At 41.0% G+C, this 25,552-nt stretch overlaps 1 protein-coding gene across 1 annotated transcript in view; it reads left to right on the forward strand.

Annotated features, from left to right (window-relative positions):
• Positions 1-25,552, forward strand: part of FBXO21 (F-box protein 21) — a 162,051-nt gene that overhangs the window by 83,100 nt on the left and 53,399 nt on the right. The window contains exon 9 of the mRNA XM_053701685.1: positions 22,506-22,638. Coding sequence (XP_053557660.1) covers positions 22,506-22,638 — 133 coding nt within the window. The remainder of the gene's footprint in view (positions 1-22,505; positions 22,639-25,552) is intronic.

Below are 25,552 nucleotides of genomic sequence, written 5' to 3' on the forward strand. Positions count from 1 at the left end.
GCATATAGATTCTTAGGTTAAATGTTGGCAATTATTAATATCTAAAGCTTTTGAAATGTGTTAAATTATTATGTAGACTTTTAGGTGTTTAGTCCATCTCAAGTCCTGATAGTTCAAATCTCACTGGCTTACTAGACCTCCCTCTATAAACAATGCACTACTGGGAGCTAGCTGCTGTTTGGTGACTGCACATATATTCCTCTTATGATTAACTCATTAACAGCTAGATTACGAGTTTTGCATTATGAGTGAAAAAGCATTGTGTTGCTTTTTCCCTAACGCCGCTATTACAAGTCTTGTCAGAATAGCTATACCCTACACCCTTTTGGCCGCCACGCAACGTCAGTACTGCACTTTTAAAAAAAGTACTTTTTCAATGGGACTTCCATAGCACCGGTATTACGAGTTTTGCGGTGAGGCCAAAAAGTGAGCGTTACAGCCTAAAACGACAAGATCTGTACCGCCATCTAAAGTCAGTAGTTATGAGTTTTATGCTACAAATCTGTACCATAAAACTCATAACTAAACTGTCACAAAGTACACTAACACCCATAAACTACCTATTAACCCCTATTAAAAATAAATGTATTAACCCCTAATCTGCCGCTCTGTTCATCGCCGCCACTATAATAAACGTATTAACCCCTAAACCGCCGCCCTACTACATCGCAAACACTATTTAAATATTATTAATCCCTAATCTGACGTCCGTTCACACCACCGCTATAGTAAACCTATTAACCACTAAACCGCAAGCCCCCCACAATGAAATATACTAAATTAAACTATTAACCCCTAAACCTCTGGCCTCCCACATCACTACACAAATATATTAACTGCTAAACCTAAGCATAACCCTAACTTAACCCTAACACCCCCTAACTTAAATTATAATTAAAATCAATCTAAATAAAACTTACAATTATTACCTAAATAATTCCTATTTAAAACTAAATACATACCTGTAAAAAAAATCCTAAGCTAGCTATAATATAACTAATAGCTACATTGTAGCTATCTTAGGTTTTATTTTTATTTCACAGGTAAGTTTGTATTTATTTTAACTAGGTAGACTAGTTAGTTAGTAAATAATTAACTATTTACTAGCTACCTAATTAAAATAAATACAAAGTTACCTGTAAAATAAAACCTAACCTGCCTTACACTAAAACCTAACATTACAATAAATTAAATTAATAAAATACAATTATCTAAATTACAAAATAAAAAGCAAAGTTATCAAAAACAAAAATTAATTACTCCTACTCTAATAGCCCTATCAAAATAATCCCCCCCCCCCAAATAAAAAAAAAAACCTAGCCTACACTAAACTGCCAATAGCCCTTAAAAGGGCCTTTTGCGGGGCAATGCCCCAAAGAAATCAGCTCTTTTACCTGTAAAAGAAAAATACGAACAACCCACCACCCACCCAACCAAACCCCCCAAATAAAAATCTAAATAAACCTAAGCCAACCATTGCCCTGAAAAGGGCATTTAGCTTTTTTACATTGCCCAAACCCTAAGCTTAAAATAAAACCCACCCTATAAACCCTTAAAAAAACCTAACACTATCCCCGACGATCCACTTACAGTTTTCGAAGACCGGACATCCATCCTCATCCAGGCGGCAGAAGTCCTCATCGAAGCCGACAGAAGTCTTCATCCAAGCGGCAGAAGTCTTCATCCAAACGGCATCTTCTATCTTCATCCATCCAGCTCGGAGCGGGTCCATCTTCAAGACTTCCGGCGCGGAGCATTCTCTTCTTCCGATGGTCGCTGTAGAATGAAGTTTCCCTTTAAGTGATGTCATCCAAGATGGCGTCCCTTACATTCCGATTGGCTGATAGATTTCAGCCAATAGGAATTAAAGGGGAAAAAATCCTATTGGCTGTTGCAATCAGCCAATAGGATTGAGCTTGCATTCTATTGGCTATTCCAATCAGCCAATAGAATGCAAGCTCAATCCTATTGGCTGATTGGATCAGCCAATAGGAATTAATCAGCCAATCGGATGCTCCGCGCCGGATGTCTTGAAGATGGACCCGTGCCGGATGGATGAAGACTTCTGCCGGATGGATGAAGACTTCTGCCGGATGGATGAAGACTTCTGCCGCTTGGATGAAGACTTCTGCCGCTTGGATGAAGACTTCTGCCGGCTGATGTCCTGTCTTCGAAAACTGTAAGTGGATCGTCGGGGGTTAGTGTTAGGTTTTTTTAAGGGTTTATTGAGTGGTTTTTATTTTTAGCTCAGGGTTTGGGCAATGTAAAAGAGCCAAATGCCCTTTTAAGGGCAAAGCCCATCCAAATGCCATTTTCAGGGCAATGGTTAGCTTAGGTTTATTTAGATTTTTAGTTTTTATTTGGGTGGTTTGGTTGGGTGGGTGGTAGGTTTTACTGTTGGGGGGGTTGTTTGTATTTTTTTTACAGGTAAAAGAGCTGATTTCTTTGGGGCAATGCCCAGCAAAAGGCCCTTTTAAGGGCAATTGGCAGTTTAGTGTAGGCTATTTTTATTTTTTATTTTTTTTTAAGGGCTATTAGATTAGGAGTAATTCGTTTTTATTTTTGATAATTTTAATTTTGTGTAATTTAGTGTTTATTTCTTTTTGTAATTTAGATAATTGTATTTTAATATTTTAATTTATTTTATTGTATTGTAATGTTAGGTTTTAGTGTAAGGCAGGTTAGTTTTTATTCTACAGTTAACTTTGTATTTATTTTAATTAGGTAGCTAGTAAATAGTTAATAACTATTTACTAACTAGTCTACCTAGTTAAAATAAATACAAACTTACCTGTGAAAAAATAAAATAAACCTAAGATAGGTACAATGTAACTATTAGTTATTTTGTAGCTAGCTTAGGTTTTATTTTAAAGTTAAGTTTGTATTTAGTTTTAAATAGGAATTATTTAGGTAATAATTGTAAGTTTTATTTAGATTTATCTTAATTATATTTAAATTAGGGGGGGTTAGGGTTACGTTAGGGTTAGGTTTAGGGGTTAATATATTTATTTAGTGTTAGTGATGTTGGAGGCCCAGAGGTTTAGGGTTTAATAACGTTAGTATAGTGGCGGCGACATTGGGGGCCACAGATTAGGGGTTAATAACTGTAATGTAGGTGGCGGCGATGTTAAGGGTGGCATATTAGGGGTTAATAAGTGTATTTAGGTGGCGGCGATGTTAGGGGCAGCAGATTAGGGGTTAATAACATTATGTAGGTTGCGGCTATGTCAGGGGCAGCAGATTAGGGGTGTTTAGACGTGGTTTTTATGTTAGGGTGTTAGGTTTAAACATAACTTTTTCTTTCCCCATAGACATCAGTGGGGCTGCGTTACTGAGCTTTTGTTTCTGCGATTGCAGGTGTTAGGCTTTTTTTTTTTGCCGGCTCTCCCCTTTGATGTCTATGTGGAAATCGTGCACGAGCACGTCAAAGCAGCGATTGTATTTGGGTGAGATATGGAGCTCAACGCCACCATATCGCCCGCGCAAGCCGGGTTTTTTAAAACCTATAATAGCAGCGCTATAGGGAGGGTAAATACTGCCGCTTTTGTGGTGGTCGTTAATTTCCCTATAGCGCTCAAAACTCATATTCTAGCTGTAAGTGTGGTCAGGTAGCTCTCAGTAGTGCATTGCTGGTTCTTTATCAAAGGGAATTAAGTAAATTTGATAAAAGAAGTAAATTGAAAAGTTTTATAAAATTGTATGCTTTATCTAAATCATGAATGAAAATTTGTGGGTTTAATGTGCCTTTAAAGGGACATGATACCCAATTGTTCAAGTACTTGAAAATGATGCCGCATATCTGTAAAACACTGACTAGAAAGTATCACCTGAACATCTCTCTGTAAAAAAAGGTAGATATTTTACCTCAAAATTTTCTCAGTAGCCACATTCTATTGTAAAGGGACTTTAAGAAGTCAGTCAAAATGCTGGTCCTGGGACTTGCAATGGAACATGCACCTGGCATGTGCAGGCACAGTCATGTTATATCCCTCCTTTGTTTAAGGAAGTTTACTATGAAATCTCATGAGATCAAAGTAAATCAAAGTGTGACATCAACAATTATGAAATTGATTGGCTGTTTACTTTTGCAACAAGCAGCTGACCATAGCTGAATGCTAAGTGTTCACAGAGCACTTACTATTGTGAGCTGAAGAAGTTTTGAGGTAAACTATCTTTCTTTTTTACATAGAGATGTTCAGGTTTTTTTTTTCTTTTCAGCTTTTTAAACTTATACTACATCATTTTTAAGTGATTTAGCATGTTAATATTATGTCCTTTTAAGTTGGGTAATCTTCCACAATCCATCTGCTACAAAAGATGTGAAGATGTGTATTTGAGGATTGATTTTCCAACATTGAATTTTGATTTGATTTTTTTACACAAATAAAGGTACACTTTGTCATTTGACAGCCAGAGGGGTAAATCCAGTTTTGTTTCTACCTTTTTAAACCATTGCAGAATATATTAAAATATTTTAAAAATATATATATATTACTTTATTTGATATTGCAGCATAAAAACAATGATTTAGTGGTCAGTACTTTGGTCTTTTACTATACATGAATGTTTGACACTGAGATGCAGCATAACACAATCCCTAGAACAGTGTTTTTCAACTAGTGTGCCGTGAGAGATCCTCAGGTGTGCCACGGCAGACTGACAACAGTGTGACATATTTTTTAAACTTTGCTTTTTTACTCCCAGTGCAGGGGTAGTTTGTAGGAGGCATGGCATAACAGCACAATACATACAGTATGTGTGTGTTTGTGTGTATGTGTATATATATATATGCTGTATTAGGCTACAATGTGTGATTTATTTTTAAATTTTGGGATGGTGGTGTGCCACAGGATTTTTTAATGTAAAAAAGTGTGCCACGGCAAAAAAAAGGTTAAAAATCACTGCCCTAGAATATGCTTCCACATTGCTCAAGCATATTTTCTCTTGTTAAGTGTGTTCAGTCCACGGGTCATCCATTACTTATGGGATATATTCTCCTTCCCAACAGGAAGTTGCAAGAGGATCACCCAAGCAGAGCTGCTATATAGCTCCTCCCCTCACATGTCATATCCAGTCATTCTCTTGCAAGTCTCAACAAAGAAGGAGGTCGCGAGAGGAGATAGGAGTTTTTTACCTAATTATTCTTCAATCAAAAGTTTATTATTTTAAAATGGCACCGGAGTGTGCTGTTTTTTCTCTCAGGCAGTATTTAGAAGAAGAATCTGCCTGCGTTTTCTATGATCTTAGCAGACGTAACTAAGATCCACTGGCTGTTCTCGCACATTCTGAGAAGTTGGGTAACTTCAGAAAAGGGAATAGCATGCGGGGTCCCCCGCAAATGAGGTATGTGCAGTAATATTTTCTAGGAATGGAATTGACTAAGAAAACACTGCTGTTACCCATATGATGTAAGTACAGCCTTTAATGCAGTAGTAGTGACTGGTATCAGGCTGATAAATGTATGCACAGTGGAGTTATTTTCTAGGGACTAGAATTTGACTGAGAAAATACTGTTAATACTGAAATAAATGTATGAGCCTTAACTGCAGTAGAAGCGACTGGTAGCAGGCTTAGTGATAACTTTGCATAACACTGGAAAGTTGTTTTTAAAACGTTTACTGGCATGTTATTCGTTTTGTGAGGTACTTTGGTGATAAATTTTTTTGGGCATGATTTTTTTCCATATGGCTAAAGTATATTTCTGCATAGAAACCGTTGTAACAGGTCTCCCACTGTTGTAATATGAGTGGGAGGGGCCTTTTCTTTCATGTAATTAGCAAGAGTCCATGAGCTAGTGACGTATGGGATATACATTCCTACCAGGAGGTGCAAAGTTTCCCAAACCTCAAAATGCCTATAAATACACCCCTCACCACACCCACAAATCAGTTTTACAAACTTTGCCTCCTATGGAGGTGGTGAAGTAAGTTTGTGCTAGATTCTACGTTGATATGCGCTCCGCAGCAGGTTGGAGCCCGGTTTTCCTCTCAGCGTGCAGTGAATGTCAGAGGGATGTGAGGAGAGTATTGCCTGTTTGAATTCAATGATCTCCTTCTACGGGGTCTATTTCATGGGTTCTCTGTTATCGGTCGTAGAGATTCATCTCTTACCTCCCTTTTCAGATCGACGATATACTCTTATATATACCATTACCTCTGCTGATTCTCGTTTCAGTACTGGTTTGGCTTTCTACAACATGTAGATGAGTGTCCTGGGGTAAGTAAGTCTTATTTTCTGTGACACTCTAAAGCTATGGTTGGGCACTTTTTTATAAAGTTCTAAATATATGTATTCAAACATTTATTTGCCTTGACTCAGGATGTTCAACATTTCCTTATTTCAGACAGTCAGTTTCATATTTGGGATAATGCATTTGAATATATCATTTTTATCTTACCTTAAAATTTGACTTTTTCCCTGTGGGATGTTAGGCTCGCGCGGGCTGAAAATGCTTAATTTTATTGCGTCATTCTTGGCGCGAAATTTTTTTTCTATTTCCGGCGTCATACGTGTCGCCGGAAGTTGCGTCATTTTTTACGTTTTTTGCGCCAAAAATGTTGGCGTTCCGGATGTGGCGTCATTTTTGGCGCTAATAGCATTTAGGCGCCAAATATTGTGGGCGTCAATTTTGTCTCCACTTTATTTAAGTCTCATTATTTGTTGCTTATGGTTGCTAGAAGCTTGTTCACTGGCATTTTTTCCCATTCCTGAAACTGTCATTTAAGGAATTTGATCAATTTTGCTTTATATGTTGTTTTTTCTATTACATATTGCAAGATGTCCCACGTTGCAACTGAGTCAGAAGATACTACTGGAAAATCGCTGCCTGGTGCTGGAACTACCAAAGCTAAGTGTATCTGCTGTAAACTTTTGGTAGTTGTTCCTCCAGCTGTTGTTTGTATTAAATGTCATGACAAACTTGTTAATGCAGAAAATATTTCCTTTAGTAAAGTACCATTACCTGTTGCAGTTCCATCAACATCTAATGTTCAGAGTGTTCCTGATAACATAAGAGATTTTGTTTCTGAATCCATTAAGAAGGTTATATGTCTGTTATTCCTCCTTCTGGTAAACATAAAAAGTCTTTTAAAACTTCTCTTTATACAGATGAATTTTTAAATGAACATCATCATTCTGATTCTAATGATTCTTCTGATACAGAGGATTCTGTCTCAGAGGTTGATGCTGATAAATCGTCATATTTATTTAAAATGGAATTTATCCGTTCTTTACTTAAAGAAGTCCTAATTGCATTAGAAATTGAGGATTCTGGTCCTCTTGATACTAAATCTAAACGTTTAGACAAGGTCTTTAGATCTCCTGTGGTTATTCCAGAAGTTTTTCCTGTTCCTGGTGCTATTTCTGAAGTAATTTCCAGAGAATGGAATAATTTGGGTAATTCATTTACTCCTTCTAAACGTTTTAAGCAATTATATCCTGTACCGTCCGACAGATTAGAGTTTTGGGACAAAATCCCTAAAGTTGATGGGGCTATTTCTACCCTTGCTAAACGTACTACTATTCCTACGGCAGATGGTACTTCCTTTAAGGATCCTTTAGATAGGAAAATTGAATCCTTTCTAAGAAAAGCTTATCTGTGTTCAGGTAATCTTCTTAGACCTGCTATATCATTGGCTGATGTTGCTGCAGCTTCAACTTTTTGGTTGGAAACTTTAGCGCAACAAGTAACAGATCATGATTCTCATAACATTATTATTCTTCTTCAACATGCTAATAATTTTATCTGTGATGCCATTTTTGATATTATCAGAGTTGATGTCGGGTTTATGTCTCTAGCTATTTTAGCTAGAAGAGCTTTATGGCTTAAAACTTGGAATGCTGATATGTCTTCTAAATCAACTCTACTTTCCCTTTCTTTCCAGGGTAATAAATTATTTGGTTCTCAGTTGGATTCTATTATCTCAACTGTTACTGGTGGGAAAGGAACTTTTTTACCACAGGATAAAAAATCTAAAGGTAAAAACAGGGCTAATATTCGTTTTCGTTCCTTTCGTTTCAACAAAGAACAAAAGCCTGCTCCTTCATCCTCAGGAGCAGTTTCAGTTTGGAAACCATCTCCAGTCTGGAATAAATCCAAGCCTTCTAGAAAAGCAAAGCCAGCTTCTAAGTCCACATGAAGGTGCGGCCCTCATTCCAGCTCAGCTGGTAGGGGGCAGATTACGTTTTTTCAAAGAAATTTGGATCAGTTCTGTTCACAATCTTTGGATTCAGAACATTGTTTCAGAAGGGTACAGAATTGGTTTCAAGATAAGACCTCCTGCAAAGAGATTTTCTCCAACATTGGTGTGTCCGGTCCACGGCGTCATCCATTACTTGTGGGATATTCTCCTCCCCCACAGGGAAAGGCAAGGAGAGCACACAGCAAGAGCTGTCCATATAGTCCCTCCCAGGCTCTGCCCCCCCAGTCATTCTCCTTGCCGCTCTGAACAAGTAGCATCTCCTCGGGGATGGTGAGGAGTTTGTGGTGTTTAGGTGTAGTTTTTTATTCTTCTATCAAGAGTTTGTTATTTTAAAATAGTGCTGGTATGTACTATTTACTCTGAAACAGAAAGAGATGAAGAGTTCTGTTTAAAAGAGGATTATGATTTTAGCAGACAGTAACTAAAATCAGTTGCTGTTCCCACACAGGACTGTTGAGATGAGAGAACTTCAGTTGGGGGGAACAGTTTGCAGACTTTTCTGCTTAAGGTATGACTAGCCATTTTTCTAACAAGACTGTGTAATGCTGGAAGGCTGTCATTTTCCCTCATGGGGATTGGTAAGCCATTTTCTTAGTCTCAAACAGAATAAAGGGCTTATTATGAGCTATACACTGGTAGACACTCTTAAGGGCTAAATCGATTGCTTTATTTAAGTATTATATGCAGTTTGAAGTTGAATTTCACACTTTTATAACATTGGGGAACGTTTTTTAGCACCAGGCACTTGTTAAGACACCTTCCCAATCAGGAAGGGCCTTTCTCTGTAGTAGGCAGAGCCTCATTGGTGAAGTCGCAGCAAAGGCTGTAGCTGGGACTGTAAGGGGGTTAAAATTAAAAACGGCTCCGGTTTCCACATTTTAAGGGTTAACAGCTTGAAAATTGGGGTGCAATACTTTGAATGCATTAAGACACTGTGGTGAAGATTGGATAATTCCTTCATAGTTTTTCACATATTCAGTAATAAAGTGTGCCCTGTTTAACATTTAAAGAGACAGTAACGGTTTTGTTTTAAAACGGTTTTTGTGCTTTATTAACCAGTTTAAGCCTGTTTAACATGTCTGTACCTTCAGATAGATCATGTTCTGTATGTATGGTAGCCAATGTGGTTCCCCCTTCAAATATGTGTGATAATTGTGCCATAGCGTCCAAACAAAGTAAGGACAGTACTGTCACAAATTGTAAAGTTGCCCAGGATGATTCCTCAGATGAAGGAAGTAGACATAGTTCTACATCATCTCCTTCTGTGTCTATACCAGTTATGCCCGCGCAGGCGACCCCTAGTACTTCTAGCGCACCAATGCTTGTTACTATGCAGCAATTGACGGCAGTAATGGATAACTCCATAGCTAATATTTTATCCAAAATGCCAGCATTTCAGAGAAAGCGCGATTGCTCTGTTTTAAACACTGTAGAGCAGGAGGGCGCTGATGATAATTTTTCTGTCATACCCTCACACCAATCTGAAGTGGCAGTGAGGGAGGGTTTGTCAGATGGGGAAATTTCTGATACAGGAAGAATTTCTCAGCAGGCAGAACCTGATGTTGTGACATTTAAATCAAAATTAGAGCATCTCCGCGCATTACTTAAGGGGGTGCTATCTACTCTGGATGATTGTGACAATCTGGTCAACCCAGAAAAATTGTGCAAGATGGACAAGTTCCTTGAGGTCCCGGTGCACCCTGATGCTTTTCCGATACCTAAACGGGTGGCGGACATTGTGAATAAGGAGTGGGAGAAGCCAGGCATACCTTTTGTCCCTCCTCCTATATTTAAGAAATTGTTCCCTATGGTCGACCCCAGGAAGGACACATGGCAAACAGTCCCTAAGGTCGAGGGGGCGGTTTCTACTCTAGCCAAGCGCACGACCATTCCTATTGAGGACAATTGTGCTTTCAAAGATCCTATGGATAAAAAATTGGAGGGTTTGCTTAAAAAGATTTTTGTACAGCAAGGTTACCTCCTTTAACCTATTTCGTGCATTATTCCTGTCACTACAGCTGCGTGGTTCTGATTCGAGGAACTGGAAAAGTCGCTCAGTAGGGAGACTCCGTATGAGGAAGTCATGGACAGAATTCACGCACTTAAGTTAGCTAATTCCTTTATTTTAGACACCGCTTTGCAGTTAGCGAGGTTAGCGGCGAAAAATTCAGGGTTTACAATTGGGGCGCGTAGAGCGCTCTGGCTAAAGTCTTGGTCTGCAGATGTATCTTCCAAGACAAAATTGCTTAATACCCCTTTCAAAGGTAAGACCCTTTTTGGGCCAGAATTGAAAGAGATTATTTCAGACATCACTGAGGGAAAGGGCCATGCCCTCCCACAAGATAAACCTTTCAAAGCTAAGAATAAGTCCAATTTTCGTTCCATTCGCAATTTCAGGAACGGACCGGCTTCCAACTCGGCAGCCTCTAGACAAAAGGGTAACGCTTCCCAGACTAAACCAGCTTGGAAATCAATGCAAGGCTGGAACAAGGGTAAACAGGCCAAGAAGCCTGCTGCTGCTACCAAAACAGCATGAAGGGGTAGCCCCCGATCCGGGACCGGATCTAGTAGGGGGCAGACTCTCTCTCTTTGCTCAGGCTTAGGCAAGAGATGTTCAGGATCCCTGGACACTAGAAATAGTCTCTCAGGGTTTTCTTCTGGAGTTCAAGGAACTACCCTCAAGGGGAAGGTTCCACATGTCTCACTTATCTTCAAACCAAATAAAGAGACAGGCATTCTTACATTGTGTAGAAGACCTGTTAAAGATGGGAGTGATACACCCAGTTCCAACTGTGGAACAAGGTCGGGGGTTTTACTCAAATCTGTTTGTAGTTCCCAAAAAAGAGGGAATTTTCAGACCAATTCTGGATTTAAAAATTCTAAACAAATTTCTCAGAGTTCCATCGTTCAAATGGAAACCATTTGAACAATTTTATCTACAATCCAGGAGGGTCAATTTATGACTACCGTGGATTTAAAGGATGCGTATCTACATATTCCTATCCACAAAGATCATCCAAGGATTTTCACAAAGGTGCTAGGGTCCCTTCTAGAGGTTCTAAGACCAAGGGGTATTGCAGTGGCACCTTATCTGGATGACATTCTAATCCAAACGTTGTCTCTTTCCAAAGCAAAGGCTCATACAGACATTGTTCTAGCCTTTCTCATATCTCACGGGTGGAAGGTGAACGTAGAAAAGAGTTCCCTGTCTCCGTCGACAAGAGTTCCCTTCTTGGGAACGATAATAGATTCTTTAAAAATGAAGATCTTCCTGACAAAAGTCAGAAAGTCAAAGCTTCTAAAGCTTGTCAAGTTCTTCACTCTATTCTGCAGCCTTCCATAGCTCAGTGCATGGTAGTAGTAGGGTTGATGGTTGCAGCAATGGACATAGTTCCTTTTGCTCAAATTCATCTAAGACCATTACAACTGTGCATGCTCAAGCAGTGGAATGGGGACTATACAGACTTGTCTCCAAAGATTCAAGTAGACCAGATGACCAGAGATTCACTCCGTTGGTGGTTGTCACAGGATCACCTGTCTCAGGGAATGAGTTTCCGCAGACCAGAGTGGGTCATTGTCACGACCGACGCCAGTTTATTAGGCTGGGGCGCGGTCTGGGATTCCCTGAAAGCTCATGGTCTATGGTCTCGGGAAGAGTCTCTTCTCCCGATAAACATGCTGGAACTGAGAGCGATATTAAATGCTCTCTTGCGGCTTGGCCTCAACTAGCGAAGGCCGGATTCATAAGATTCCAGTCAGACAACATGACGACTGTAGCTTACATCAACCATCAGGGAGGAATAAAGAGTTCCTTGGCGATGAGAGAGGTATCCAAGATCATCAAATGGGCGGAGGATCACTCCTGCCATCTATCTGCAATTCACATCCCAGGAGTAGACAACTGGGAGGCGGATTATCTGAGTCGTCAGACTTTCCATCCGGGGGAGTGGGAACTCCACCCGGAGGTTTTTGCCCAGTTGACTCAATTATGGGGCATTCCAGACATGGATCTGATGGCGTCTCGTCAGAACTTCAAGGTTCCTTGCTACGGGTCCAGATCCAGGGATCCCAAGGCGACTCTAGTGGATGCATTAGTGACGCCTTGGTCGTTCAACCTAGCTTATGCATTTCCACCGTTCCCTCTCCTTCCCAGGCTTGTAGCCAGGATCAAACAGGAGAAGGCCTCAGTGATTCTGATAGCTCCTGCGTGGCCACGCAGGACTTGGTATGCAGACCTGGTGAATATGTCATCGGCTCCACCATGGAAGCTACCTTTGAGACAGGATCCATTCGAACATCCAAATCTAGTTTCTCTCCAGCTGACTGCTTGGAAATTGAACGCTTGATTTTATCCAAGCGCGGGTTTTCAGATTCAGTGATAGATACTCTGGTCCAAGCCAGAAAACCTGTGACTAGAAGGATTTACCATAAAATATGGAAAGGATATATCTGTTGGTGTGAATCCAAGGGATTCTCATGGATTAATATTCCCAGGATCCTCTCCTTTCTAACAAGAAGGTTTGGATAAGGGATTGTCAGCGAGTTCTCTAAAAGTACAGAGATCTGCTTTATCTGTCTTGTTACACAGACGACTGGCAGCTGTGCCAGATGTACAAGCTTTTGTACAGGCTTTGGTCAGAATCAAACCTGTTTACAGACCTTTGACTCCTCCCTGGAGTCTAAATTTAGTTTTTTCAGTTCTTCAAGGGGTTCCATTTGAACCCTTACATTCCATAGATATCAAGTTACTATCTTGGAAAGTTCTGTTTTTGGTTGCTATTTCTTCTGCTAGAAGAGTTTCTGAATTATCTGCTTTGCAGTGTGATCCACCCTATCTGGTGTTCCATTCAGATAAGGTTGTTTTGCGTACCAAGCCTGTTTTTCTTCCAAAAGTTGTTTCCAACAAGAATATTAACCAGGAAATAGTTGTCCCTTCTTTGTGTCCGAATCCAGTTTCAAAGAAGGAACATTTGTTACACCATTTAGATGTAGTCCGTGCTTTAAAGTTCTATTTAGAAGCAACAAAGGATTTCAGACAAAACTTATTTTTTGTTTGTCGTTTATTCTGGTAAGAGGAGAGGACAAAAAACTACTGCTACCTCTCTTTCTTTCTGGCTGAAAAGCATTATCCGATTGGCTTATGAGACTGCCGGACGGCAGCCTCCTGAACGAATCACAGCTCACTCTACTAGGGCTGTGGCTTCCACATGGGCCTTCAAGAACGAGGCTTCTGTTGATCAGATATGTAAGGCAGCAACTTGGTCTTCTCTGCACACTTGCCAAATTCTACAAATTTGATACTTTTTGCTTCTTCGGAGGCTATTTTTGGGAGAAAGGTTTTGCAAGCCGTGGTGCCTTCTGTTTAGGTAACCTGATTTGCTCCCTCCCTTCATCCGTGTCCTAAAGCTTTGGTATTGGTTCCCACAAGTAATGGATGACGCCGTGGACCGGACACACCAATGTTGGAGAAAACAGAATTTATGCTTACCTGATAAATTACTTTCTCCAACGGTGTGTCCGGTCCACGGCCCGCCCTGGTTTTTTAATCAGGTTTGAAAAATGTCTCTCTCTATACACTACAGTCACCACGGCACCCTATAGTTTCTCCTTTTTTTCTCCTAACCGTCGGTCGAATGACTGGGGGGGCGGAGCCTGGGAGGGACTATATGGACAGCTCTTGCTGTGTGCTCTCCTTGCCTTTCCCTGTGGGGGAGGAGAATATCCCACAAGTAATGGATGACGCCGTGGACCGGACACACCGTTGGAGAAAGTAATTTATCAGGTAAGCATAAATTCTGTTTTTTCTTTCCCGTGTCCCAGTAATCCCAGTGAAAGCTCAAGCATTTCTGAAATGTGTTTCAGATCTAGAGTTGGCTGGAGTAATTATGCCAGTTCCAGTTTTGGAACAGGGGCTGGGGTTTTATTCGAATCTCTTCATTGTACCCAAGAAGGAGAATTCCTTCAGACCAGTTCTGGATCTAAAAATATTGAATCGTTATGTAAGGATACCAACATTCAAAATGGTAACTGTAAGGACTATCTTGCCTTTTGTTCAGCAAGGGCATTATATGTCTACAATAGATTTACAGGATGCATATCTGCATATTCTGATTCATCCAGCTCACTATCAGTTCCTGAGATTCTCTTTCCTGGACAAGCATTACCAGTTTGTGACTCTGCCGTTTGGCCTAGCTACAGCTCCAAGAATTTTTACAAAGGTTCTCGGTGCCCTTCTGTCTGTAATCAGAGAACAGGGTATTGTGGTATTTCCTTATTTGGACGATATCTTGGTACTTGCTCAGTCTTCACATTTAGCAGAATCTCATACGAATCGACTTGTGTTGTTTCTTCAAGATCATGGTTGGAGGATCAATTCACTAAAAAGTTCATTGATTCCTCAGACAAGGGTAACCTTTTTAGGTTTCCAGATAGATTCAGTGTCCATGATTCTATCTTTGACAGACAAGAGACGTCTAAAATTGATTTCAGCTTGTCGAAACCTTCAGTCACAATCATTCCCTTCGGTAGCCTTATGCATGGAAATTCTAGGTCTTATGACTGCTGCATCGGACGCGATCCCCTTTGCTCGTTTTCACATGCGACCTCTTCAGCTCTGTATGCTGAACCAATGGTGCAGGGATTACACAAAGATATCTCAATTAATATCTTTAAAACCGATGGTCCGACATTCTCTGACGTGGTGGACAGATCACCATCGTTTAATTCAGGGGGCTTCTTTTGTTCTTCCGACCTGGACTATAATCTCAACAGATGCAAGTCTTACAGGTTGGGGAGCTGTGTGGGGGTCTCTGACGGCACAAGGGGTTTGGGAATCTCAGGAGGTGAGATTACCGATCAATATTTTGGAACTCCGTGCAATTTTCAGAGCTCTTCAGTCTTGGCCTCTTCTGAAGAAAGAGTCGTTCATTTGTTTTCAGACAGACAATGTCACAACTGTGGCATACATCAATCATCAAGGAGGGACTCACAGTCCTCTGGCTATGAAAGAAGTATCTCGAATTCTGGTTTGGGCGGAATCCAGCTCCTGTCTAATCTCTGCGGTTCATATCCCAGGTATAGACAATTGGGAAGCGGATTATCTCAGTCGCCAAACGTTGCATCCGGGCGAATGGTCTCTTCAGAGGTATTTCTTCAGATTTTTCAAATGTGGGAACTCCCAGAAATAGATCTGATGGCTTCTCATCTAAACAAGAAACTTCCCAGGTATCTGTCCAGATCCCGGGATCCTCAGGCGGAGGCAGTGGATGCATTATCACTTCCTTGGAAGTATCATCCTGCCTATATCTTTCCGCCTCTAGTTCTTCTTCCAAGAGTAATCTCCAAGATTCTGAAGGAATGCTCGTTTGTTCTGCTGGTAGCTCCAGCATGGCCTCACAGGTTTTGGTATGCAGATCTTGTCCGGATGGCCTCTTGCCAGCCGTGGACTCTTCCGTTAAGACCAGACCTTCTGTCGCAAGGTCCTTTCTTCCATCAGGATCTCAAATCCTTAAATTTAAAGGTATGGAGATTGAACGCTTGATTCTTGGTCAAAGAGGTTTCTCTGACTCTGTGATTAATACTATGTTACAGGCTCGTAAATCTGTATCTAGAGAGATATATTATAGAGTCTGGAAGACTTATATTTCTTGGTGTCTTTCTCATCATTTTTCCTGGGATTCTTTTAGAATTCCGAGAATTTTACAGTTTCTTCAGGATGGTTTAGATAAAGGTTTGTCCGCAAGTTCCTTGAAAGGACAAATCTCTGCTCTTTCTGTTCTTTTTCACAGAAAGATTGCTAATCTTCCTGATATTCATTGTTTTGTACAAGCTTTGGTTCGTATAAAACCTGTCATTAAGTCTATTTCTCCTCCTTGGAGTTTGAATTTGGTTCTGAGGGCTCTTCCAGCTCCTCCTTTTGAACCCATGCATTCATTGGACATTAAATTACTTTCTTGGAAAGTTTTGTTCCTTTTGGCCATCTCTTCTGCCAGAAGAGTCTCTGAATTATCTGCTCTTTCTTGTGAGTCTCCTTTTCTGATTTTTCATCAGGATAAGGCGGTGTTGCGAACTTCTTTTGAATTTTTACCTAAGGTTGTGAATTCCAACAACATTAGTAGAGAAATTGTGGTTCCTTCATTATGTCCTAATCCTAAGAATTCTAAGGAGAAATCGGATGTTGTTAGAGCTTTGAAATAGTATGTTGAGGCTACTAAGTCTTTCCGAAAGACTTCTAGTCTATTTGTCATCTTTTCCGGTTCTAGAAAAGGTCAGAAAGCTTCTGCCATTTCTTTGGCATCTTGGTTGAAATCCTTAATTCACCATGCTTATGTCGAGTCGGGTAAAACTCCGCCTCAAAGGATTACAGCTCATTCTACTAGGTCAGTTTCTACTTCCTGGGCGTTTAGGAATGAGGCTTCGGTTGATCAGATTTGCAAAGCAGCAACTTGGTCCTCTTTGCATACTTTTACTAAATTCTACCATTTTGATGTGTTTTCTTCTTCTGAAGCAGTTTTTGGTAGAAAAGTACTTCAGGCAGCGGTTTCAGTTTGAATCTTCTGCTTATGTTTTCATTAAACTTTATTTTGGGTGTGGATTATTTTCAGCAGGAATTGGCTGTCTTTATTTTATCCCTCCCTCTCTAGTGACTCTTGCGTGGAAAGATCCACATCTTGGGTAGTCATTATCCCATACATCACTAGCTCATGGACTCTTGCTAATTACATGAAAGAAAACATAATTTATGTAAGAACTTACCTAATAAATTCATTTCTTTCATATAAGCAAGAGTCCATGAGGCCCACCCTTTTTGGTGGTTATGATTTTTTTGTATAAAGCACAACTATTCCAATTCCTTATTTTATATGCTTTCGCACTTTTTTTATCACCCCACTTCTTGGCTATTCGTTAAACTGATTTGTGGGTGTGGTGAGGGGTGTATTTATAGGCATTTTGAGGTTTGGGAAACTTTGCCCCTCCTGGTAGGAATGTATATCCCATACGTCACTAGCTCATGGACTCTTGCTAATATGAAAGAAATGAATTTATCAGGTAAGTTCTTACATAAATTATGTTTTTTAGCGCCTTGTTGCGCAGTTAAAATTCTAGCACAGTCTTCCTGCTTCTTCTTCCTTGATCCAGAACGTCTCCAGAGAGCATGGGGTCTTCAAAATTCATTTTTGAGGGAGGTAATCATTCACAGCAGACCTGTGACAGTGTGTTTGACTGTGATAAGAGCGTTAAATCTTAAATTGATTATCCGTTTTTTGGGTATTGAGGGGTTAATCATCCGTTTGCTAGTGGGTGCAATCCTCTGCTAAATTCATACATTTACTGTTAAAATTGTTGGCTATAACTGATTTAGTTCATTGTTATTTCAACTGTGACAGTTTTTTGTGTTTTTAAAAAGCGCTGCAGCGTTTTTTCTATTGCTTGTAAGCCTTCATTGCTAGTCTGTTTAAACATGTCTGATACAGATGAATCTACTTGTTCATTATGTTTAAAAGCCAATGTGGAGCCCAATAGAAATATGTGTACCAATTGTATTGATGTTACTTTAAATAAAAGTCAGTCTTTACTGGTAAAGATATTATCACCAGATCACGAGGGGGAAGTTATGCCGCCTAACTCTCCTCACGTGTCAGTACCTTCGCCTCCCGCTCAGGAGGTGCGTGAGATTGTGGTGCCAAGTACATCAAGGCCCTTACAAATCACCTTGCATGATATGGCTAATGTTATGAAGGAAGTGTTATCTAATTTGCCTGAGTTAAGAGGCAAGCGCGATAGCTCTGGGTTAAGGACAGAGCGCGCCCATGACACGAGAGCCATGTCCGATACTGCGTCACAATTTGCAGAACATGAGGACGGAGAGCTTCATTCTGTGGGTGACGGATCTGATCCGGGGAGACCGGATTCAGAAATTTCAAATTTTAAATTTAAGCTTGAGAACCTCCGTGTATTGCTAGGGGAGGTGTTAGCGGCTCTGAATGATTGCGACACGGTTGCAATCCCAGAGAAATTATGTAGGCTGGATAAATACTATGCGGTACCGGTGTTCACTGACGTTTTTCCTATACCTAAAAGGCTTACAGAGATTATTAGCAAGGAGTGGGATAGACCCGGTGTGCCCTTTTCCCCTCCTCCGATATTTAGAAAAATGTTCCCAATAGACGCCACCACACGAGACTTATGGCAGACGGTCCCTAAGGTGGAGGGAGCAGTTTCTACTTTAGCCAAGCGTACCACTATCCCAGTGGAGGATAGTTGTGCTTTCTCAGATCCAATGGATAAAAAATTAGAAGGTTACCTTAAGAAAATGTTTGTTCAACAAGGTTTTATATTACAGCCCCTTGCATGCATTGCGCCCGTCACTGCTGCAGCGGCATTCTGGTTTGAGTCTCTGGAAGAGGCTATTCGCACAGCACCATTGGATGAGATTATGAACAAGCTTAAAGCCCTTAAGCTAGCTAATGCATTTGTTTCGGATGCCATTGTGCATTTAACCAAACTAACGGCTAAGAACTCCGGATTCGCCATCCAGGCGCGCAGAGCGCTATGGCTTAAATCCTGGTCAGCAGATGTAACTTCTAAATCTAAATTGCTTAATATTCCTTTCAAAGGGCAAACCTTATTCGGGCCCGGCTTGAAAGAAATTATTGCTGACATTACTGGAGGTAAGGGTCACACCCTTCCTCAGGACAGGGCCAAATCAAAGGCCAAACAGTCTAATTTTCGTGCCTTTCGTAATTTCAAGGCAGGAGCAGCATCAACTTCCTCCGCTCCAAAACAGGAAGGGACTGCTACTCGTTACAGACAGGGTTGGAAAGGCAACCAGTCCTGGAACAAGGGCAAGCAGGCCAGAAAACCTACTTCTGCCCCTAAGACAGCATGAAGAAAGGGCCCCCTATCCGGAAACGGATCTAGTGGGGGGCAGACTTTCTCTCTTCGCCCAGGCCTGGGCAAGAGATGTCCAGGATCCCTGGGCGTTGGAGATAATATCTCAGGGATACCTTCTGGACTTCCAAACTTCTCCTACACAAGGGAGATTTCATCTGTCAAGGTTATCAACAAATCAAATAAAGAAAGAGGCATTTCTACGATGTGTACAAGACCTCTTAGTAATGGGAGTGATCCACCCGGTTCCGCGGACGGAACAAGGGCAAGGTTTTTACTCAAATCTGTTTGTGGTTCCCAAAAAAGAGGGAACCTTCAGGCCAATCTTGGACCTGAAGATCTTAAACAAATTCCTAAGGGTTACATCTTTAAAAATGGAAACTATTCGAACCATCCTACCCATGATCCAAGAGGGTCAATATATGACCACAGTGGACTTAAAGGATGCCTACCTTCACATACCGATTCACAAAGATCATTATCGGTACCTAAGGTTTGCCTTTCTAGACAGGCATTACCAGTTTGTAGCTCTTCCCTTCGGGTTGGCTACGGCCCCGAGAATTTTTACAAAGGTTCTGGGCTCGCTTCTGGCGGTACTAAGACCGCGAGGCATAGCGGTGGCTCCGTACCTAGACGACATTCTGATACAAGCGTCAAGTTTTCAAAATGCAAAGTCTCATACAGAGATAGTTCTAGCATTTCTGAGGTCGCATGGGTGGAAAGTGAACATGGAAAAGAGTTCTCTGTTACCACTCACAAGGGTTCCCTTTCTAGGGACTCTTATAGATTCTGTAGAGATGAAGATTTACCTGACGGAGTCCAAGTTATCAAAAATTCTAAATGCTTGCCGTGTCCTTCATTCCTTTCCAAGCCCATCAGTGGCTCAGTGCATGGAAGTAATCGGCTTAATGGTCGCGGCAATGGACATAGTGCCATTTGCGCGCCTGCATCTCAGACCGCTGCAACTATGCATGCTAAGTCAGTGGAATGGGGATTACTCAGATCTGTCCCCTTTACTAAATCTGGACCAGGAGACCAGAGATTCTCTTCTCTGGTGGTTGTCGCGGGTTCATCTGTCCAAAGGAATGACTTTTCGCAGACCAGATTGGACGATTGTAACAACAGATACCAGCCTACTAGGCTGGGGTGCAGTCTGGAACTCCCTGAAGGCTCAGGGATCGTGGACTCAGGAGGAGAAACTCCTCCCAATAAACATTCTGGAATTAAGAGCAATATTCAATGCTCTTTTAGCTTGGCCTCAGTTAGCAACACTGAGGTTCATCAGATTTCAGTCGGACAACATCACGACTGTGGCTTACATCAATCATCAAGGGGGAACCAGGAGTTCCCTAGCGATGTTGGAAGTCTCGAAGATAATACGCTGGGCAGAGTCTCACTCTTGTCACCTGTCAGCGATCTACATCCCAGGCGTGGAGAACTGGGAGGCGGACTTTCTAAGTCGCCAGACCTTTCATCCGGGGGAGTGGGAACTTCACCCGGAGGTGTTTGCTCAACTGATTCTTCGTTGGGGCGAACCGGAGCTGGATCTCATGGCATCTCGCCAGAAGGCCAAGCTTCCTTGTTACGGATCCAGGTCCAGGGACCCGGGAGCGGTGCTGGTAGATGCACTAGCAGCCCCTTGGGTTTTCAACATGGCTTATGTGTTTCCACCATTTCCGTTGCTACCTCGACTGATTGCCAGGATCAAACAGGAGAGAGCATCGGTGATTCTGATAGCGCCTGCGTGGCCACGCAGGACCTGGTATGCAGACCTAGTGGACATGTCGTCCTGTCCACCATGGTCTCTGCCTCTGAGGCAGGACCTTCTAATTCAGGGTCCTTTCAACCATCCAAACCTAATTTCTCTGAGGCTGACTGCATGGAGATTGAACGCTTGATTCTATCAAAGCGTGGTTTTTCGGAGTCGGTAATTGATACATTAATACAGGCTCGAAAACCTGTTACCAGAAAAATTTACCATAAGATATGGCGTAAATATTTATATTGGTGTGAATCCAAGAGTTACTCATGGAGTAAGGTTAGGATTCCTAGGATATTGGCCTTTCTACGAGAGGGTTTAGAAAAGGGTTTATCCGCTAGTTCGTTAAAGGGACAGATTTCTGCTCTGTCTATTCTTTTACACAAACGTCTGGCAGAGAATCCAGACGTCCAGGCTTTTTGTCATTCTTTGGCTAGGATTAAGCCTGTGTTTAAAACTGTTGCTCCTCCGTGGAGCTTAAACTTGGTTCTTAAAGTTCTTCAGGGTGTTCCGTTTGAACCCCTTCATTCCATTGATATTAAGCTTTTATCTTGGAAAGTTCTGTTTTTGATGGCTATTTCCTCAGCTCGAAGAGTCTCTGAGTTATCTGTCTTACATTGCGATTCTCCTTATCTGATTTTTCATTCAGACAAGGTAGTTCTGCGTACTAAACCTGGGTTTTTACCTAAGGTTGTTTCTAACAGGAATATCAATCAAGAGATTGTTGTTCCATCATTATGTCCTAATCCTTCCTCAAAGAAGGAACGTCTTTTGCATCATCTGGACGTAGTCCGTGCCCTGAAGTTCTACTTACAGGCAACTAAAGGTTTTCGGCAAACTTCTTCTCTGTTTGTCGTTTATTCTGGTCAGAGGAGAGGTCAAAAGGCTTTGGCCACCTCTCTCTCTTTTTGGCTTTGTAGCATAATACGTTTAGCCTATGAGACTGCTGGACAGCAGCCTCCTGAAAGAATTACAGTTCATTCCACTAGAGCTGTGGCTTCCACCTGGGCCTTTAAAAATGAGGCCTCTGTTGAACAGATTTGCAAGGCTGCAACTTGGTCTTCACTTCATACCTTTTCAAAATTTTACAAATTTGACACTTTTGCTTCTTCGGAGGCTGTTTTTGGGAGAAAGGTTCTACAGGCAGTGGTTCCTTCTGTTTAATGTTCCTGCCTTGTCCCTCCCATCATCCGTGTACTTTAGCTTTGGTATTGGTATCCCATAAGTAATGGATGACCCATGGACTGAACACACTTAACAAGAGAAAACATAATTTATGCTTACCTGATAAATTTATTTCTCTTGTAGTGTGTTCAGTCCATGGCCCGCCCTGTCTTTTTTTGAGGCAGTTCTAAATTTTAATTAAAACTCCAGTCACCACTGCACCCTATAGTTTTTCCTTTCTCGTCTTGTTTCGGTCGAATGACTGGATATGACATGTGAGGGGAGGAGCTATATAGCAGCTCTGCTTGGGTGATCCTCTTGCAACTTCCTGTTGGGAAGGAGAATATATCCCATAAGTAATGGATGACCAGTGGACTGAACACATTACAAGAGAAATAAATTTATCAGGTAAGCATAAATTATGTTTTCATGTATGTTCTTTTAAATATAAAATAATGTTTTTAATTTTATTTTGATTTATTTATTTTCAGGGAGAGCAAAGACAGGAGTTTTATGCTGCTCAGAGTCTCCCTAGATCTCTACTTAGCTATGTACCCAGACAGTGTTCAGCACTTACTTCTCCAGGCCAGGCTGTACTTTCACCTGGGCCTATGGCCTGAAAAGGTATGTGAGACAAAAGCATTGATGTGCCTGCCATTTAGCAGGCCAGCGAATAACTTGGAGACCATAAAGAGTCCATGAAAGTAGCCATAAATGAGCACAGAAACTTTTGAACTTTACTCAGTGTCTTATTTCTTTCACAAGGTGGTGAGAGTAAACAAACCATTAGACTTGAGATTCAACTAATGGCCAAGGCCGCCACTAGAAATGTTGGAGCTTAGTCATTGACAAGTAATGAGTAAGCAACATTTTTGTCAATCCACGCCTTATCATATAGAAGTTATTCTATATGATCTCCTGAAAATACCACCTCAAGCACATCTGTAGAATAAGGGGGAATGTATTTAACCATTTACAGGATTGACAAAAACATTCCAAGTGTGTAAAGCCCTTGTTACTGTATGTTACATAGTGATGACAGTATACATACACTAGTCCTAGCAGTGATATATGCATCTATATATTGTGATCTTTCAATAAATAAATAATTTTCAATAAATTCTCTTACAAAAAACTTTTGGGAGTTTTACAAAACAAAATGTAAAATGGTGCCTAAGAACAGGTATTAGACTTCATGCACATAGGTTAATATACATTTCAAGTCTCATGCAGAGCAAACACTACCATCATACTTTTTGCAGAGATACACACAGAAAATTGGCATTGTTGGGGAGGACAGGGACATTTTATATAAATTAAACAATTTAGTAAAATTTAGGACTAGCATGCAGAATGCAAATATATAAAATCAGATCAGAAGCTTTATTCATACAGAAAAAAGTAAAAACCCTACATTATAGTGGCTCTGGAAATGAAGGGGTTAAAAGATCAATACAAACTTGTGTATATCTGCTCACTGAAGAGCTGGGCATCAAAACTGATTTATTAGGTTTGCTTTAACTGAATGCAGGCTGCAAAGAAAAGTAACAAGTTGGGAAGTGAAGGGTCACAGCAGGCAGATGATTGTGAATAATTTACTAGCTGCCAGAGCTGTACTATTGTGACTGCCCTGCAATGCAAATCATGTTGTGTGTTTCACTGCTCCTACTCTGAAAATTAACCTGCTCGTTGCCATAAGTAAAAGAGAACAAGGCAACCATCCCTAGATCACTGCAAATGCCTCAATCCAATCAATCTAGCTACTTTTAAATTTAAAAAAATCAGATTGCTTAACTGGATCAGCTCAGGGAGCCCTTCCTCAAGTCCCCATACCTCAGTGAGCCCTTTCCTTTCCAGGAGACATATGCAGTACAGCAGGGAGCCTCTCCCTATTTCCCTCTCCACTCTGGGTGGGAGCTCCGAACCATTCAATTTGCAGCCCATGAACCCTTCCCTCCCCCTCCGATTTGCAGGCACTTGCTGCACAGCATTCTGGAACATGTAGTTCCCTGCTATAATGCAGCATTCAAGAGCCCAGCCGCGCCAGCACTAAATTTATGATGTGGTTTGCAGCAAAGGTCAGTTGGGGCCCTAGATCAGGATGCTAGGACCCCTGACTGGAGTCACCCCCTGATGGTGGCCATGCTCATAGCCACTAGGAGTTGAATGCCAGGAGTAATGGCTTGTGGATTCTCACCACCATGAAAGAAATTAATGTATCAGGTAAGCATACATTTTTGTCTTTTTCTCTTTCTTGTATCTGAAAGAAGGTATTTTAAAATTGTATTTCTCCAACATAGGTGTGTCCGGTCCACGGCGTCATCCTTACTTGTGGGATATTCTCTTCCCCAACAGGAAATGGCAAAGAGCCCAGCAAAGCTGGTCACATGATCCCTCCTAGGCTCCGCCTACCCCAGTCATTCTCTTTGCCGTTGTACAGGCAACATCTCCACGGAGATGGCTTAGAGTTTTTTAGTGTTTAACTGTAGTTTTTATTATTCAATCAAGAGTTTGTTATTTTAAAATAGTGCTGGTATGTACTATTTACTCAGAAACAGAAAAGAGATGAAGATTTCTGTTTGTATGAGGAAAATGATTTTAGCACCATAACTAAAATCCATGGCTGTTCCACACAGGACTGTTGAGAGCAATTAACTTCAGTTGGGGGAACAGTGTGCAGTCTCTTACTGCTTGAGGTATGACACATTCTAACAAGACGATGTAATGCTGGAAGCTGTCATTTTCCCTATGGGATCCGGTAAGCCATGTTTATTAAGATAGTAAATAAGGGCTTCACAAGGGCTTATTAAGACTGTAGACTTTTTCTGGGCTAAATCGATTCATTATTAACACATATTTAGCCTTGAGGAATCATTTATTCTGGGTATTTTGATATGATTATATCGGCAGGCACTGTTTTAGACACCTTATTCTTTAGGGGCTTTCCCTAATCATAGTCAGAGCCTCATTTTCGCGCCGGTATGGCGCACTTGTTTTTGAGGACAGCATGGCATGCAGCTGCATGTGTGTGGAGCTCTGATACATAGAAAAGTCTTTCTGAAGGCATCATTTGGTATCGTATTCCCCTTTGGGCTTGGTTGGGTCTCAGCAAAGCAGATTCCAGGGACTGTAAAGGGGTTAAATATAAAAACGGCTCCGGTTCCGTTATTTTAAGGGTTAAAGCTTCCAAATTTGGTGTGCAATACTTTTAAGGCTTTAAGACACTGTGGTGAAATTTTGGTGAATTTTGAACAATTCCTTCATACTTTTTCGCAATTGCAGTAATAAAGTGTGTTTAGTTTAAAATTTAAAGTGACAGTAACGGTTTTATTTTAAAACGTTTTTTGTGCTTTGTTATCAAGTTTATGCCTGTTTAACATGTCTGAACTACCAGATAGATTGTGTTCTGACTGTGGGGAAACCAAGGTTCCTTCTCATTTAACTATATGTATTTTATGTCATAAAAAAAATTTTAGTAAAAATGATGCCCAAGATGATTCCTCAAGTGAGGGGAGTAAGCATGGTACTGCATCATCCC

This window comes from Bombina bombina, chromosome 2, assembly GCF_027579735.1.
Source record: "Bombina bombina isolate aBomBom1 chromosome 2, aBomBom1.pri, whole genome shotgun sequence".
Lineage (NCBI taxonomy): Eukaryota > Metazoa > Chordata > Amphibia > Anura > Bombinatoridae > Bombina > Bombina bombina.